General features: G+C 43.0%; 3 protein-coding genes across 3 annotated transcripts; all 3 read right to left on the minus strand.

The window, feature by feature from the left end:
- Positions 1-322: 322 nt before the first annotated feature.
- On the minus strand, positions 323-8964 carry LOC139420996 (tetraspanin 4b). Its single transcript, XM_071171459.1, has 8 exons — positions 8309-8964; positions 7364-7433; positions 6005-6196; positions 5768-5842; positions 5355-5450; positions 2446-2559; positions 1981-2064; positions 323-1108 (listed from the first exon to the last, which is right to left on the minus strand). Exons 2-8 carry the CDS (start codon positions 7430-7432, stop codon positions 1040-1042), a joined length of 699 nt encoding a protein of 232 aa, XP_071027560.1. The 5' UTR covers position 7433; positions 8309-8964; the 3' UTR covers positions 323-1039.
- Positions 8965-9405: 441 nt separating this feature from the next.
- Positions 9406-12810, minus strand: LOC139420974 (leukosialin-like). The gene is made up of 2 exons (XM_071171419.1): positions 12487-12810; positions 9406-11866 (listed from the first exon to the last, which is right to left on the minus strand). Exon 2 carries the CDS (start codon positions 11305-11307, stop codon positions 9985-9987), a length of 1323 nt encoding a protein of 440 aa, XP_071027520.1. The 5' UTR covers positions 11308-11866; positions 12487-12810; the 3' UTR covers positions 9406-9984.
- A 3768-nt stretch (positions 12811-16578) lies between these two features.
- Positions 16579-18626, minus strand: LOC139422494 (mucin-22). Its single transcript, XM_071173655.1, has 2 exons — positions 18535-18626; positions 16579-18191 (listed from the first exon to the last, which is right to left on the minus strand). Exon 2 carries the CDS (start codon positions 18187-18189, stop codon positions 16579-16581), a length of 1611 nt encoding a protein of 536 aa, XP_071029756.1. The 5' UTR covers positions 18190-18191; positions 18535-18626.
- Positions 18627-18952: the final 326 nt, after the last annotated feature.

Consider the following 18952-nt stretch of genomic DNA (forward strand, 5'->3'; position numbering starts at 1 on the left):
ATTACTTGGTGTTACGACTGGAGATCATAATTAAATAGTGTACTTTGATAGTCCATTTATAAGGATATGAGATTGTAATTTCATTAGAATGACAAACCCTGACCTCTTCAGTTGTCTATTGGACAGAAATAAGTATTTGAAAGCATAGGCTCATCTCAGAACTATAAGAGAAGTGAATTCATACCGACAACACCTCATACCTCATATGGAAAACAAGTTGTTTAAACTATTACCACATTCATAATCAGAGATTCATCCATTTGGTTAAGTGTATTTTACAAAATGTGCAAGTTAACAAAACAAATACCACTTCACAAGCATATACAAATTACAATGGATTTACATTTTTATTTGCTTTTGATAAGGCTCACTTTTAAACATATAGTTTCGACTTCTGGTTAAAAGATGCTGCAGTTGAACAGAATACTGTAACTGTTTCTTTGGGGCAAATCCCACTGCTTGTCCATGGGCATCAGAGCAAGCACTTTACATTTCCACAACTAAACAATATAATTTGTATCGCCTAATAGTAAAAGTAACAAGCAGCATGTAGTCCCCAATAGTTACAAATAATGTTATTCCTTATACAGGATAACTACATGGCTGTATTGCAGTCGTGTTATGCAGATCAGATCTCTAAAAGACAATTTCATTACACTTCTCCAGGCGTTGATCTGAGCAACATGACTGCAATGAAGATGACCTGGAATGTGCCCCATGGTTTTTAATGCAGTGTTCTAAGAACAATCAATCCAGATGAAAACAACCCTTCAAATGTGTGTGCTCATTAAAATATATTTACTTCAAACTTAACAGAATTGAACACAAGGATGATCTGGATTTAATGTTCTGAAAAACCATTCCAAGCAGCTGTTATCTCACATTCAGGATCCAGCTAACACTTTTTAGTTCCCACATCGTTGTGGGGAAGTTATTTTTCAAATAACCGAAGGAAAACCTTAAGGGAACGTTACATGAACTCTGTGCCAGCTAGAGAGTCTCTCATTCAGCCTCTTGTCTGTGAAGGACCAGTCCCAGATCAGTCCAGGTACTTCTCAGCACGGAGGATCTGGCAGTACATCAGCAGGGAGAAAATCAGGGCCAGGATCTGAAACGACAAGAGAATGTCTTTGAGTTATACAAATGGTGACCTATATTTCACAAAACTGGATTAAGTGAATTGTTTGCCAGATAAGTTTCATAAATTATTCAATTTTTTATTTAATATTTGTAGCTCATATTTCTTAGTTACAACACTCATTCTCAATAACCCAGATTCCAGTGGTGTAAAGTACTTTTAAGTAAAAAATACTTTTGTAGTTTTTTGGGATATCTTTACTATACATTTTTGACAACTTTTACTTTCACTCCACCACATTCCTAAATGCATGTTTTTACTCATACATTTTCCCTGACATAAAAATACGTGTTACATTTAGAATGCTCATGGAGGACAGAATTATGGCACCTATGAATATAAGGCTTTGTCATCCCTACTGTCTCTGATTTGGCGGACTCCCAAAACACAACTACTGTGTAAATTATGTTGGAGTGTGCCTCTTTCTGTCCGTAATTAAAAATAATACGAGAATAGTGCTGTCTAGTTTGCTTAATAAGGAATTGAATGTATAGCATTTACTTTTACTTTGTACTTTTACTGAAGTGTGACAATTTAGTACCTTTTCTCCCACTGCACTTAAGTAGAATTAAAACCAGACACTTTTACTCAAGTAGTATTTTACTGGGTAACTTTTACGTGAGTTATTTTCTGTTAAGGTATCTTTACTTTTACTCAAGTATGACACTTGAGAATGTTTTCCACCACTGCAAGATTCAAGCTTTCTTTATAAACATGCAAGTGAAGTTTTATCTGGCTGTTTATCAAATTTAGTTGACTAACAATGATCCTGCTTGGTGGAATTACAACCCTGGCTTATTGATTGTGATTAATTGATTGATCTATTAATATGTTGTAATTACCTGGACAATACCAATGCAGACTCCAAACACCAGGACAGAGGGGATGTTGTCCAGGAGCCACTGTCTGGCCTTCTGATAACATGGCTGAGAGGGAAGAGGAAAATGCAGGAAGAGAGAAGGAGGAGAGGGAAATGGGAAAGAGAAAAGGGCAAAGGAGAAGTAGGGGAGGGTGGGGGACAGAGAGGGAGATGGGGGGGGGGGGGGGGGAGAAGAGTGGAGGACAGATGTTGGAGAGAAGCAGAGCAATATGTTGATGAGAATTGGGTGTTGAAAGAATGCAGTCGAGAAAATAAATTGTATTGTATTGTCACAGTCATGTCATTCTTTACACTCTTGTAAGTGTGAGCACACGTGCAGATCTGGACTCTGTTAGCAAGACATGTAGCCAGCTGGGAAATGTCTTGTGCGCAGCCTGTTGAACCTTGACTCCCCTGACCCCCCCCTACATTTAAGAAGTGGTCTGACCTCGATCCATTCTTCAACACATTGGTCCATCCCACCGGAGCAGCAGGAAAAGGGGAGCGTTCCATTGACCACGAGGTACCAATCTGTTTTGTTGGTGACGCCGCAGCACTTGAACTAAGAAACAAATATTGCATATTTGTTATTATCTCTGTTGGTCTCTGACTCTGTCAGATCCTTAGTTAGTTTGTCTGAAAATGTGCCTCTAAAAATGTGTCCCTGGATCAGCAACTGCACAGCCCTTCAGACTCACTGATGCTGTATGTACATGGATGTACATTTCTAGCCAATCAAGGAGATTTAAAGCGATAGTGCCAGATGTTGGCCCTTTTTCTACTTACGCAGAGTCAGATGAACTCATGGATGCTATTTTTATGTCTCTGTCCAGTATGAAGGAAGGTATCTTCGTGAGCCAATGCTAACTAATGTTTGCGCAATGGCTGGAAGTCTACTGGAACAGCTACAAATAGCATGCTGACTCTGGTTAAGTAAGGGCCCTTTAAAGGGTCAATCTGCAATTGCTACATCCATATTTGGATATATAAATATATATATATATATATATATATATGAATGATATGTAGCCATTGATTCTTGAAGAATATAACTTATAAAGGCCTTCATGAGCTTAGTGCAACTGTCTTACCACAATCTGTTTTGAACCACCCAAAATATAAGCTTGTTTTACTCCAATGTTTATAAACAAAGTAAAACCATGGCTGGTCAGTTCCGAGGGGTATACTACGAAGCAGGTTGAAGGAGTTAGGGGGCAGCTTAGATCAACGTTGAGTTCAACTAGCTATTACCGGTCATACGAACGTGGCTCATCTTTTAGCCAGGCAAATGTCTATAGCAACGAATTCTTCAGAACTCACGGCTAACTCCATTTACCCTGAATGAAATGACTGAGCCGCAAGTTGAGGACCAGATCCCTCCCTATGGCAAAGATTGCATCGTCCCCTTTCATTTGAGGAAGTCGACTGGTTAAATATTTTATTAATCAAGTTTTTTGTGTGTAAAATGTTTTGGTTAAAATATCAAATTGCACATTTAGTAATGACAGAACGCAATGTAATGACAGAATGCGACTTCACGCAATGTAACACTTTTGTATGACTTAATAACTATTGATAGGAGTGGGGGGAAATGGAGTTGATAAGCACACCAACGACTGCATTAACGATAAGTAATACAATAACTGCATTTCTAAAAGCCTATTTCACACTGCTGAATTTGCAAGACAACTTTTCTTTCGTTTTGGTTTCGGCACATTTGAAAATGTGGCACTGACTCGCCCATGGATTGACATTTCAGCATTGTCTTAATGAAAAGTCTGGTGTTCGGCTAGCCATGTGCGACATGCACGCGCAGTTACAAGCTTGCTAGAGTTAGCTACAGCCGGCCAAGCAGTGGTGCGGTAATATGGATGAAGCTTGAGCTGGAATGTGAAGCTAACTGAAGCTGTTTAGCTTTAGAAAACTCTGAGTAGATCTAACTTGCTTTGTAGGATACCCTTCTGGCATCCATGGCTCTATGAATTTGAGAGTGGTTACTTTCTCCAGCCCATCATTCAGCTTTTTCCTGAAATGGGAGAGGGGACAGGGCCGGATTACAGAACAGGCATGCAGGGCACATGCCCCGGGCCCCTGACCTCCAGGGCCCCCCCCCCCCCAACTGCACAATTGTTTCTGTCTCATGGTAAAATGTGAACAAAAGCGTGAGATGGCCCACTGGGCACGCACTGGTTGAAACAAGCTTGTTTCCACGTTATTTCAATGAAATTACGTTGAACCAACATGGAATAGATGTTGAATTTAAGTTTGTGCCCAGTGAAGAGCTATACATGAAACATAATAGAATGTTAAATTGAACATAAACTGTGCTGTACTGAACGACCAGTTGAAAAACAGGGAGGGGTTGGGTTCTGACTTCAAAATGCACTTCTGCCTTTTAAATACGTCAGCCATTGCTTCAAGCCACACACCGGCACACCCACCGAACAACGCAAACGTACCTCAATGTCTGTTCAAGAACATTTTGGGGAAACATTCAGCACAAGCTGTTCCACAAGGTAGCAAACATTCAAGTGAACTGAACGCACCCCTGGTGTTTTGGCGATGTCGGGTGTGTAACTGAATTAGTGCTGTCAAATCAGTGAGCGTCTGCTCGTGTTGTTGTCACAAAGCCACACCCGTCCCACTCATATTAGAAGTTCAAAATGAGAAGTAATGACACAAATTGAAAATCATTTAACGAAATAAGGATTTATATCATTCTAAAGCGACTCAGTGCATCCCATGGCAGTATACACAATAGCCTACCGCACAGGCTGCTTGTGGATTTGACAGCTGTAAATGCAGTTCCACCTCCTACATCCCCAAATCAATTGAACACCTTCCTAATTTTGAGGTGCACCCCCCCCCCCCCCCCCCCCCCCCAGGTCTTGAAAGCATTTCACCGGGATGCTGGCCCATGTTGACTCCAATACTTCCCACAGTTGTGTCAAATTGTCTGGAAGACCAATCTTGATACATATGGGAAACTTTTGAGAGTGGAAAACCCCAGCAGCATTGCAGTTCTTGATACAAACCGGTGCGCCTGGCAACTACTACCATACCCCGTTCAAAGGCACTTAAATATTTTCTTGCCTCATTCGTCCTCTGAATGGCACACATACAAAGGCTTAAAAATCTTCCTTTAATCTGTCTCCTCCCCTTTGATTCCCCTGGTCAGTCTATGTCATGGAACGAGCAGGTGTTATTGATGTTTTGTATGATCAGAAAGTCCTTACTATCATCGTCAGTCAGTGTAAGTGATTTATCACTAAATCCACACTGAACAGACACAAGCACCATATAAGGTAACAGACTAGAGATTGGTGGGTTTCCCCTAACCCCCCCATCCCCCTCTACCATTTTCTGCACATTGTCCCATGACTTCTTCAGTCCTTCGTCTGTCAAGTAACCCTTCATCCCCTCCTTTAACTCGTTCTGCGCTTTCGTGTCCAGCTGTGAGAGAGAGAGAGAGGGAGAGAGAGAGAGAGAGATGAAGATGAAGTGTGGGCTTTGATATACTTGCAGAATATGAGACAGATATAGGGGATAATGTAGATGTACAGAAGGCTTCTATAATGTAGTCTGTACCACCTCTGTCTTCTGTATCAGTATATATATATATTTTTAAACACTGGTTGTTAATTTAGTGGTAATATAGTGGTAAAACTTTACTAAAGGACCCTCATTTGGGGTTGTTCAACATTAGTGGGTGAAACTGGATCCTTATGAGTGGCCAGGAGGATTGTAGATGGATGGTAGACTGGACTCACCTCTTTGTGAAAGATATGGAGGACCAGGGTTAGAGTCACCTCTGTCAAGACCAGGAGCAAAAGGATTACAAAGAACTGTGGGGAGGGAGGGAGAGAGAGAAAGAGAGAGATGGGTTAGATATTTAATCCTTTGGACCTGTGAGTGTGTGTGGTTTTGTGTGTTGTGGTAAGTTGACTTGTAAAGGTATTTAACATGGTTGAGGTGGACCCATGTTTTGTGATGTCATGGGGACTCACCGTCATCAGCAGGCAGCGCTGCTCCTTCAGGGCACCAAGGCAACCCAGGAAGCCTGTCACCATGGTGACGCCTCCAGCGACCAGAAGTAGGTTTGCTGCGGAGAGTGAGGGAAAAGACAGCGGGAGGGAGGAGAACTCGGACTGGGTGAATGATAGCCACACTCCCACTCCAAACAGGCCACACCCTCCCAGCTACAGAGGAGACAGGAGACACAAAAGGTGACTTACGGTGAATCTCAAAACGTAAAGTGGTAGTTTATTCCTAGGTGAACTGTCAGAAGTAGTTGCCTCTATAGTTAGAAGATAGGACATGGGAAAGGAAGCAAGTTTTTGCATTGGGACTCACCCTGCCTTTTGTGACTGATCCCAGATCTGTATGTGTTTACATGTGTAAAAACACTTACAGATGGGACAAGGCTACCTTGTGTTATAAGTTGAGCATTTTAATAGCTAAAACAGAGCAAAATCATCAATGCTGTCTGCTTGACCTACATAAGTAGAGATCTGGCAGGAGTCTTACTGTTGAGCGTGTTTCCATATGTTCCTACCAACTAACATATTTCCAGAGTTATTGGAGTGTCATTTTATGTCTTGGTGCCGCCAACCAGAGGCTTTATCATGACCATTTTTCTCTTTAAAAAAAAAAAAAACTCCATAGCCCGCACTTTATGATATCTAGTTCAGAGTTTGTATTCACATCCTAGTGTTGCTAGCCAATACTGTACATTACACGTGGTGCATGGTGAACTTGTTCCCCAGCCTAAGGTCATGTTCACATTAATCTGGGATCACAAATATATTGATTTGGGAGACAAATAAATAGACCAAACTTGAACATAATAGAAACAGGACCACAACAAAACTAGAACAAGGCCAGATTGGAATCAGACTGGTTTAAGACCAGAATTTACAATCTCTTATGGTATGTAAGTATGTAGAATGGAACAGGCCAGAACAGATCAGAACTGAGCCAGAACAGGACAAGAAGAGAGCTAGAAGAACACCGTAATAGAACCACACAAACAGGACTAGACAAAGACCAGAAACAGATCAGAACTGAGCCAGAACAGGACAAGAAGAGAGCTAAAAGAACACCGTAATAGAACCACACAAACAGGACTAGACAAAGACCAGAAACAGATCAAAACTGGAATCGGAGCTTAAAAGCTCCATCTGTGATATCAAACAGCCTGGACCCTCCCGCTTTGTTTGGTAATCTATATTCTTCAAGATTAAAACAATGGGTATAGCGTACTGTATGTCATTTATTTAAATGACTATTGGACAGCAGAAAATCGAACAGATTGTGCCTTTTAAAAACTGAGGCATACCAAAGGACAGAGATGTGAAGGTACTGACCCAGAAGATGAGGTTGAAGACGAACATGAGGTATTTCACGCAGCACAGGCACCTCCGAGAGGCTGACATCCTGACAGAGAGAAAACAAAGTATTCTATATACTAATATCAAGTTCAAGCTAATTGGGTTATAACAAGTTCAAGACAAGACTTGAGAAATCTACTTAACTCTACTCAAGTATACCTTGGGCATACAGCACATTCGAGGTGTGATTGTGGCGGCAGATGGTTTTGTGTATTGTGGTTAGTTTTGTTGTTAAGGTATTTATATGGTGTGTCTGTGGTTAGTTGTGTGTGTGTGTGTTCCACACACAGGAAGTCAGTTTGTCAGAGCACAGGAAGGAACCTCCCTTCTCCTGCTGTACTGCTAATTGTGTGCGTGCTTGCTAATTGAACTCATGTAGGGCGGTCGTGGAAGGTTACCATGACCAGCCACAGACAGGATAAACATGACTCATAATACGACTGGAAGTGAAGCTCATTCTAAAGGCATGCTGATGCTAGAGTGCAGAATAGTGTGGTAGAATAGACTTAAAAAAAATACTTAGAACAGAATGAAATAGAGGAGTGCTTCGTTTGTTTATAGATGTACAATAAGAGGCGGCGGTCTTTGAAAATGGGGAAGAAAATTCTTGGTCAAGCAAAAATGACATTGATGTTGGTAGTGTGAACAATGCCAAAGTATTTTATGCGTTTTTACTTGTTCACCACTTAGAATGGACATAAATGGAGGCAGACTTACAGAAGAAGAAGACAACTACTTTGGCTTAAGTTCTGCTGTAAATTATATGAAATATAAATGATTCATAGTCTTAGACAACCAAATTGTCATAAATCAATATATGCCATTACTAGGATTCATGCATACACAGTCAAGGCATACCTGCCATGGCAGAGACCTTTAACGTGTGTGTGTGTGTGTGTGTTTTAATTAAGCCTACTGTACCTGTCTGACGGTTGGCTCCACAGGCTTGATATACAAACAAATGAGTAGAAAAATTCCAGGCTAGGGAATCCTCTTTTGTTATTTTGGCTCTTCTTCTTTGTTGAGTTGATTTTATTTCAACTCAATGACATATGTTTGGATTTAGTCCCCTTTGTTCTGTTTTAAACGGTCCTCCAGATTAAAAAGCTACATTTGAGTTTCCCGTCTTTGTCGTCCTCCCCTCTCGGTATGGATTGTTCTTAGGATAGAATTCCAGTTTCTTGCGCTCGCTCTTTAATTTCCTCAATTCCTTTCTCTCTGTCCACTGTAGAATTCTTGTCAAACTTTAGATAAACTGTCCTCCCTTAAATCTTTAACTCAGTTGATACATTTAATAAGTCTATCCCTACATCTAGAGTTTGTTTATCCTTTCTTTTCTATTACAATGCAGTTCTCTCTCTTTCTCTTCTCAATAACTTCCAGATGTGACTGAGTTGTTGCCGCTCTCTCTTCTCTCTCTTTCTCTCTCTCGCTCCCCCTCCTCCCTTCATTATTTTTGCCATCCCTCCTCCATCGCCTCTTCCTCCTCACCCCCATCCCCTTACTCACAACATCTCTCTCTCTCGCCCTCCCTTCCTCTCTCACACTCATTCTCCCTCTCCAAACAAACATTCTCTGTCAGATTATCCTATTCAGCAGAGAGACATTTAGGGCATTCATTTGCCATAGTAGCAGATTTTTTTTCTCTTCCTTTTCCTCTGATTCTGTTGTATGCACCCCCCTCCCCCCAACACACACACACACTTCCTCCCCTTCCTGAACAAATGGTTGAGGGAGGTTGAGGGGTGTAGTGGAGTTTTGACCAGGATAAAATAGAACATTTTGGCTTACGTACGTAACATGTCCTACCAAGGACATTGCCTTTACAGTGATCAATCTTAGTAAAAGTGGTTGTTGTTATATCTAGGTTTCATGTGTGATCACAGCAGAGGGTTTTCCCTGATTTAGTTGTTTGCCTGAAAAACTGTGTTTGATCTCTGCTTGAGGTACCTGTTGTTTTTCTGCTAGATGTTTGCAACAGATGCAACTGTGCAAAAACAGACCAATAGAACGGAAGGCCTGTGCGTCACCACCACACCAGCTCTTTACTGCAGGTTACATAATTGAACTGTTCTCTGATCATAAAGATAGGGAAAGACACCACCTAGTGGCCATAATCGGCAACACATAAAATCAAAGCCTAACTATGAGACAAATCCTAACTTCTACTGAAGTCAAATGTTCACTTAGTCTCCCATTGACATCAATGCATGATTAAGTGAATATTCAACTTCAGTGGAAGTCAAGATTCCTCCCTATGAATTGAGTGCTATTGAGTCCAGCAGTTCCAGAAATAAAGTGCATTTGCGGACAGCAAATGATTAAGCAAAAAGTATTCCGATTCTGTCAAGTTCAACAACTTCATTCTAGCACATTCTCTCCACATTCTAAAACTTTATTAAACTGAAAACGGTTAAGAAATAACACCATACAAAATACAACTGGTAAAACGTGTGGCTATACACACAACCATTCGTTTTGTTGATAGAGCACACAATCACAGATCAATACAATGTTAAAGGCCTTTTCAGTAGTACAAAAAACAATTACAATTATCATCTAGAAAAACGTATTTTTCATGGAAAACTGTTCTATTTTTAAACTGCAGTCGTTAGACAGAATGCCGCTCCTCCATTCTGCTCACCTCTTTCACTCTCATTTTCTTTCTTTCCATTCCCTTCTCCCCTCTCCATCTCCTTTTCACTTTCCCCCTCTCTGTTGCCCCCTCCTGTCTTTTTCTCAGAGTCAGATTTTGAAAGTGAAGGAGGAGCCATTTTCTCCAGCACCTCCTCCACTCCCTCATCAATGTACAACAGAGGCTCCTTCTCCTCCCATTTCTCCGCCTCCTTGCTCCCAGCCACTCCAACTGCCCCATCGGGCCCACCCCTCTCTCCCTCGGTCTCGTTGGCTATGAATGTGCTCAGCACAACATCTGTTCCAGCCCCCTCTCTCTTGTTGTCCTCTGGGCTCCCTCCCTCCTCCACGCCCTCACCCTCCTCCCTGTCCCCGCCCCCTAGCTTCACTGGCCCCGCCCAGGCATCTTCCTCTGCTCCTTTCTTCCACTTGGAACTCTTCCCGTTCCGGACGCCGGACCCAAAGTACTCGGTGCGGCACTGCCTCTTTCGTCTGACGCCCAGATATATGCAGTAGACCATGCCCGGGAATATAACACAGACCAGGAGAATGGCGATGATGATCCAGAACAAGCTGAGCGGACTTCGCTTGACCCTGCCCAACGTAGAGTCATGATCTGTGGAGGTGGAGGTCGTAGCGGGGGTTGTGAAATGGCTGGGAGCGCTGTTGACCGATGGGGAGGCGGGTGCTTGGGTAAGTCCCTCTGTGTGGCTGGCAGTACTCTCTGAGGCAGTGTGGATAGGTTCAGGTGTAGTAAAGGAGTCCTTCGTCAGATGAGGGGTGGTGTGGAGGGGCCCGACTGGGATAACAGAAGTCAGGTGGTCCTGGGATGTGGTTGGGAGATAAGAGGTGGTAGTCAGGACGTCTTGGGAGAGGGTGGATTTAGGGCCAGGTGGAGTGGTCGTATCTACAGGCCCTTCAGTGATCACAGGGGATGGTGTCATCGTCTCAGCCTCTGAAGTAGTAGTTGGTGCATCAGAGGTGGGCTCCTGAAAGGTTGTGATCTCAGGGTCTGTTAGTACTATAGTGATGTTATCTATGATAAGTACTGGAACAGAAGTTACCGGGGTGATTTCAGTGACAGGCTGTGCTGTAGTGACGACCACAGGAGCAGTCATTGTCTTGGTGGTGGCCTCGGGTGAAGAAGCTGCCATCGTGCCGTCCTCAGTAGTAGGTGCTGCCATGCCATATTCAGGTACGGTGATGGGGACATTATCTTGGGCAGGGAGACTGGGCAGAGAAAAGGAGAGGAGCATAGCCCCGAGCATCAGTCGTACCCACTCCATACTGGGCAAGAACTGAGAGGGGTCACGGAGGTCAACAGTCACTAAAGGGTTTTGCTGACCTCTCTCAGATTATGTTTGTCTTCCTCTCTCTGAGGTGTGTCAGTGACAGCCTTGTGGCTTGAAAGGTATTGCAGGTTTGTTTTACAAGTCTAGAGGAGAAAAATTCACATTCTAGAAAAGAAAAGCAGTATCCGTCATCAGCTACCGAGGTTCTTGGTTTGACTAGGGTTGTGTCAGGCTTTGATCTTCACTGCTCTCGAATTTTCCCTTTCTTTCAGGCCTTGCTCTTGTTAATAATCTAAGGTTTGACTGAGTGTTAAGCATTTGAAGTGCATTTACGTAGTCAAACTTTTGTTCTCTTGCTGTCTCTCCTGGTTGCTGGGCTTGTGGTTAACTAGGGTGTACTTGTGTGCAAATAGGCCGGAAAGACACAACCCTTCTCTTCCTCTCTCGCTCTTCCGTTTTCTCCTCCCCCTGCACTTCACTTTACTTTTCAGCTGTCTATTTCAGGTGCAGCGTGAGAGATTGCAGCAACGGTGAACCAAAAAAGTCACGAGACCTATAGAGAAAAGGATAGATTGAAGGGTAAAGGAAGAAATGGAAGAAGGAATGGAGAGGTTATTTTATGTGTACATTCCTACATGTACTGTATAAATACATTTACCTCCTCACAGCATCCACTGTCTGGACCGCTGTAGATTTAGAATGCTTGCTTAGTACACGCCTACAAAATTAAGGAAGTTACCAACACCACTTCTTGCTGTTTATTCTTGTCCGTGATGTCACCATCCATTTTAATTTGGTTTGTAAATTAGTGACTAAAAGCAAGTAGGCCTGTCTTAAAAATGATAAATAAATAAAAAACTATGATAAAATGAAGACTTAGAGACCAATTTATATTTTAAAAAAAAACATATTTAAAGAAATTGAAAAATGTATTTAAAAGGAATTATGAAGAGATACATTAGGAGGACCCTCTTACTACAACAGCATGTCAGTAAATGTAACACAAGCCTATGAAAGTTCCTCCGATTGCGTTTTTGAAACATCTCTTTCCCTCCTTTTTCTTGCCTCCTCACAGAGTCACAAAGTCATATTCTGTCGATTATTATCCAGATCAGTGTCTGTTTAGATCAGACATATATCAATGTGTGCCACGAGACTTTCAATCTTACTTACCCACATGTTGCTTGGAGAGAGCGGTTGGGTTTGAAATGATCAATCCACCATAAAGGCATTAGGCTTTAACTCGTGTACTGTGTGGATGACGTCCCCTGCACTAGTACTTGTATGAAGCACCTTTCTCTCGCTCTCTTCCTCCGTCCCTCCCTCCTGTTCACTCCCTCCTTTCTCTCACCCCTCCCTTATTCTCTCTATCTCTTCCCGTCAGAGTATCAAATTCTCTGTAAAACAGTTTTGTTAACTACTAAAGAGAGAGAGGTGGATAGGTGGGGAGATGCCAAGTAACTTAAGAGCAGCTTCATTTGGTTTACTGTGTCATGTGCTTATTTTCTTGAGAAAAAAGGAGAAGTTGGTCCTACGAAGAATCTGTGTGTGTGTGTTGAAATGTTTGAGCCAGGGTGTGTTTGCACGCCTGAAAACACAGGCCTACTTGGATGTGTGTGTGCTTGACGGTGTGCATGGGTTTGTGTTTGTGTGTGCGTGTGTGTGTGTGTATTGGGGAGCTGGCAGTCAAAGGGCGTAAGTTGTCAAAACGTGAGAATTCAAAGTAGAGAGAGTATGATGAAAATGCAATTTTATTATGTCAGTCCATGTTATTTTCACATCTTGGGACATTATATGTCAAACTTCAGCTGGTCAGGTATTACATTCTAGAGGGGTAGATTTTCTACTGTATTTACAGCTATACATTATTGATCAAATGGCCCGATCCATTATCAATTTTGAGGTAGGCCTATAGTCGATTCCAGTCACCATGTTCACATGCACACCAATATTCCGTTATTATTTGGGATACTCAAGTATTCCTGTTTACAACAACCCGAATCAACTTGTATCCCAGTTATGAGAATCCCAGTTAAGATGCCTGGGATATGCTGATCGTAGACTGGATAATGTGGCATGTAAACATCTTATTCCGTTCACTGTTGTTTTACATGATTTGTACAGGCTCAGTTCCGCATAGTATCATGGGTAAATTTAGGAATATTCTGTTTATGCAGGGATAATCGTAAGCGGTGGATAGATGGATAGGGCTGTCGTGCTTCAATTTCTTAGGAAACTATAATATATATATATTTTTTGTGTTATTTCTTAAATGATTAGCCCAATAAATGTTTTGTGTTATTACATACAGCTGGGATGAACTTTTGGACATCAGAGTGGTGATAACTCCCCAGCAATATCAGCATTATGACCAGGAATAAGACTTTCCCGAATCGGATCCTCCTCTGATCTAAGCGGCTGTTCCAAAACTCTGCCGGCGGAAAAGAGATACTCGGAGCTGACTTTTAGTTCGACTCAGGAGGCGCACCCACCGATTCTGAGTATATTACTCGCTAATATTCAGTCTCTGGATTATAAAGTTGACGAGCTCAGGGCAAGGATTTCCTTCCAGAGAGACATTAGGGATTGTAACATACTCATGGCTCTCTCGGAATATACTCTCTGAGTCCGTTCAGTTAGTTGGGTTCTCAGTTCATTGCGCAGACAAGAATAAATATCTCTCCGGGAAGAAGAAGGGCGGGGTTGTATGTTTCATGATTAATTACTCATGGTGTGATTGTGATAACATACAGGAACTCAAGTCCTTTTTTTTTACCCAACTTAGAATACCTCACAATAAAATGCCAACCGTATTACCTTCCAACAGAATTCTCTTTGGTTATAGTCACAGCCCTGTATATTCCCCCTCAAGCCGACACCATGACGGCCCTCAAAGAACTTCACTGGACTTTATGCAAACTGGAAACCACATATGCTAAGCCCACATTTATTGTAGCTGGGGATTTTACGTTACCGAAGTTCTATCAAAACATTGCCTGTAGTACTCGACCTTCAACACTCAACTCCAACTTCTGGGATGCCTACAAGGCCCTCCCCTGTACTCCCTTTGGCAAATCTGATCATGACTCCATTTTGCTCCTCCCTTCCTATAGGCAGAAATTCAAAGAGGAAGTACCCGTGCTAAGGACTATTCAACGCTGGTCTGACCAATCAGAATCTGGGATATGTTCCAGGTAGCCTCCGAGAACAACATAGACGAATAAATACACTGATACGGGGACTGGGATTATCAGGAAGTGTATAGGAGATGTTGTACCCACTGTGACTATTAAAACCTACCATAACCAGAAACCGCATTACCCCAAAACTGAAAGTGCGAACCATCGCATATAACCATGCAAGGTGATTGGGAATATGGCTGAATACAAACAGTGTAGTTATTCCTTCACCGGGCGCCGAAGACGTGGATGTCGATTTAGGCAGCCCCCGCACCTCTCTGATTCAGAGGGGTTGTGTTAAATGTGGAATACACATATTCCAGTTGAAGGCATTCAGTTCCTTCCGTTAGGCAATCATACAGGCAAAACATCAGTATAGAGACAAAGTGGAGTCAACGGCTTCACGATTCAATCACGAACTACAAAGGGGAAACTAGCCATGTCGCGGACGTCTTGCTTCCAGACAAGCTAAACACCTTCTTCTTCCGCTTTGAGGATAACACAGTGCCACCGACGTGGCCCGCTACCAAGGACTGTGGACTCTCCTTCTCCGTGGCCGACGTGAGTAAGACATTTAAGCGTGTTAACCCTCACAAGGCTGCCGGCCCAGACTGCATCCCTAGCCGCGTCATCAGAGCATACGCAGACCAGCTGGCTGGAGGGTTTACGAACATAGTCAATCTCTCCCTATCTCAGTCGGTTGTCCCCACATACTTCAAGATGTCCACTATTGTTCGTCTACCCAAGAAAGCAAAGGTAACTGAACTAAATGACTATCGCCCCCACTTCTGTTATCATGAAGTGATTTGAGAGACTAGTCAAGGATCATATCACCTCTACCTTACCTGACACCCTAGACCCACTTCAATTTGCTTACCGCCCCAATAGGTCCACAGACTGTACAATCACCATCACACTGCACACTGCCCTATCCCATCTGGACAAGAGGAATACCTATGTAAGAATGCTGTTCATTGACATAGCTCAGCATTCAACACCATAGTACCCTCCAAGCTCATCATTAAGCTCGAGGCCCTGAGTGGCCACGCACTCCTCCAACTCAATCATCAAGTTTGCAGATCACCTAACAGTTGTAGGCCTGATTACCAACAATTACGAGACAACCTACAGGGAGGAAGTGAAGGCCCTGGGAGTGTGGTGCCAGGAAAATAACCTTTCACAGTCAGCAGAACCAATGAGCTGATCGCAGACTTCAGGAAACAGCAGAGGGAGCACGGGAGCATCCCCCCACCCCCCGCACTGGCCACTAATAATGTTGACATATTTTGTATTACTCATCTCATATGTAAATACTATATTCTATCATATTCTACTGTATCTTAGTCAATGCCGCTCTGACATTGCTTGCCCAAATATTTATATATTCTTAATTCCATTCCTTTGCTTTAGATTGTGGATATTACTTGTTAGATATTACTGCACTATTGGAACTAGAAACACAAGCATTTTGCTACACCTGCAATAACATCTGCTAAACACGTGAATGTGACATACACCTTTCAAATCAAATCAAACAGACCTTATCTAAGCTATTATCTGGAATACAGTACGCATGAAAACGTGTCAGTCAGATAAATTAAGCTAAATTGTTTATGCCCAGTGCAGTTCACCAATCCTTTTTATTTGACTAGCTCCTGATAACAGTGCATGCACAGTATTAGGAGTCAACGGTATTTGTCTCTGTGTGTTTGTAGAAATGGCACCTTTCTCCTCGTTGCTGTTTGACACATGACGATGATGTGTCACTAACAAGGTCTGAATTGTCTTAAAATGGGAACTCTCTTATCAAGTGTTATTTCCAGTTAGACATGTTGTTCTAATCTCTCTCTCTATTCCTCTCTCTCTGATCAGACCCAGGCTTAATCTGTCTTTCAGTAGACTTATGTAGATCTTATACTTTTGTTACAGCCAATAAACATACAGATTATCAATTCATATTGGAAATGTTTCAACTCTGTCAGGATTATAGTTTTCAAATCTGCCATGGAATTGGTGAACTAAGCATGAACATTTCTCTCCAAAGTAATTCCAGGTAAATTGTAGCACTGTAGTACAAAAAACTGAATCATACGCAGGTCTCCAACAATGTTTGGTCTGTAGTTTCTTCTGGTATCGCGCTACCATTTGCATACCAGAAATCAGTGATGTCCTCCAGTGTCACTTTGGGTTGAGTCCACAGGTTGTCACACTCTACCCCTTTCTGCCTCCCCTGCTCCCTCCTCCCCCTCTCCTTCACCCTCTCCCTCCCTCTCTCCCTCCGTTTATGGCCGGGTCCCACGGTGGAGCCGTTGGCGTACCAGAATTCCACCCTCTCCTCCGCCGATGATATCTGGTCAACCCACAGGTTCTCCAGATCCACCCCTGACACCTTCTCTCCTCCTCTCCTCACTCTCCTCTCCCTCTCTCTCTGGACTGACAAACGCACCGATAGGAAGACGGTGAGACCAAGGAAGACCGAAGCAGTCAATCCCAGAGCCCACAGAACAATGAAACAGACCAGTCTAGAAGAGCCAGGAGGCAATGATGGGGACCTTTCGTCTGCCTCTCCGCACTCAGGACGATGATGCGCATTGTTTTCAGTTGTGTAGTTCAGCCTGTTGTCATAGCCTGAGATTGTGTGGTTGTGTCCGAGGGAATAAGTATGCGTTTTCTTATTCAAATGTACTGTTGTGTTACGATTATTAGAGGTTGTGGTATTACTGTATGAAAGTGTGTTTGTGTAGTTGTCTGTGTTATTATCTGTAAATGTGTTTGCATTGATATATGGAGCTGTGCTATTGTCAGCATGGGGGATTGAAACTGTGGCTGTGGTGTAGTCCTTAAACTGGCTTGTGTCGTCAGGTTGTGTTTTGTAGCCAGTAGCCCTGTAAGTCACGGTCATGTGCTCATACAAACCAGGACGTGTGACTGTGTACGTAGGTGAAACCGTCGTTGTTGTTGCGACGCTGTTGGCCTTACTTTGTTTACCTCTGTTCAAACCTGTCGCTCTACTAGTTGGGGTGATTGTGAAGAAGTCTCTCTGTGTTGTGTGGTAATCTCCTGAAGCAGTCTCTAGTCCTTGTGTAGCAGTGTGCTGGTCTGCTGCTTGTGATCTGTCTAAGTGTGGCTTCGCTAGCCTGGAGTCATTACTGGTGTCAGCAGCCCAAGTCTCTATGGAATTTGGAGTGTTCAGTTCTCTGGCTATTTCAATGTTGCTGCTGTCATGATACTCAGTCCCTTCCTCCCTGGGGAGAGTGGTGATGCTGGGGTGGTCAGTTGTGGGTGAGGCTGTGTGTCTGCTGAAGGGAAGAGTCTCATGGTGATTGTGGCTCTCTGTTTCCTTCCTCAAGTCTCCTGCAGTTGTGTGCCTGTTGCTCTTCTGTACGGCTGTGGTGGCAGTTCCTGTTCCGAGAATGCCTCTTCCATGAGTCGTTCGGCCTGAGTTGTTGACAGCTGCTAAGCTAGTGCTTTTCTTCAATGGTGTTTTAGACGTGCCACTAGTCCTACCAGGGTGGTTTTCAGTTGTGGAGAGTGGAAGCATCAGGGGGTCTGATGTTGGAGTGCTGATACTAAGGTCTAGAACTGTTGTTGTGGTTTCTGTGGCGCTCGGTGAAGCCGCAATGGTGGAATGGAGGACAAGAGTGGCAAAGAGGTGAGGAAGGCACAGGGCAAGGGAAATCAGAGCCCCTCTCATCATGTCTGTGTGCGAGAAAGAGGGGGACAGAGAAATATTTAAATAGTGGGAGGGAGAGGTAGAGAGAAAGAAAATGAGAAATAAAGAGAGAGAGAGCGTGAGAGAGTGAAAACGGGAGAGAGACAGAGGCATCCAGCTAATCAGATTACTTTGTTTTGCTTGTAGTACTGTAGCACACTAAACTCTCCCATTGCTTCCCATGGCCATTCAGTCTTATACCCAGTAAGTTGTCAGTTCTCGATGAAAAAGTCTAGCGATTTCTAGCGATTTCATACAATTAGAGAACAATAACTCTGCTCAACATGGATAATAAAATATCTATGCAAATAAACAGAAAAGTACACATACCTAATTGTCCAGCTTTCTCATCTCACTGCCTCTTCCCCTTTATCTGTGATTTCCTCTTTTGCGGCGCCACTCATCATCGCACCCTGCTCTAACCACAAGCCTCTCACTCGAAGTTGACACGAGGTCTGTTTTGATTACCGTGGCAACAGAGCTATAAGGTGCAAGTTGTGGTATGATGATGTGGTATGACATGGCCCCTCCTCCATCCTCCATTGCTCAGTCCCCTTAGACGGCAGTTTGGAATAAAAACACGAGTTACACCCCGCTTCCTGTTGACTCAATTCATCTCACATGTTACAGATTCAAAGTGACAAGTGAACGTTTGGCGAGAAAAGTGACAGACAGCATTCAAGTCTGTAATTATCATTTTTTGCCATTGAGGTCAACAGTGATGTCTAACACTTTACTCATAATGCTA

Source organism: Oncorhynchus clarkii, chromosome 12 (assembly GCF_045791955.1).
Source record: "Oncorhynchus clarkii lewisi isolate Uvic-CL-2024 chromosome 12, UVic_Ocla_1.0, whole genome shotgun sequence".
Taxonomy (NCBI): Eukaryota; Metazoa; Chordata; class Actinopteri; order Salmoniformes; family Salmonidae; genus Oncorhynchus; species Oncorhynchus clarkii.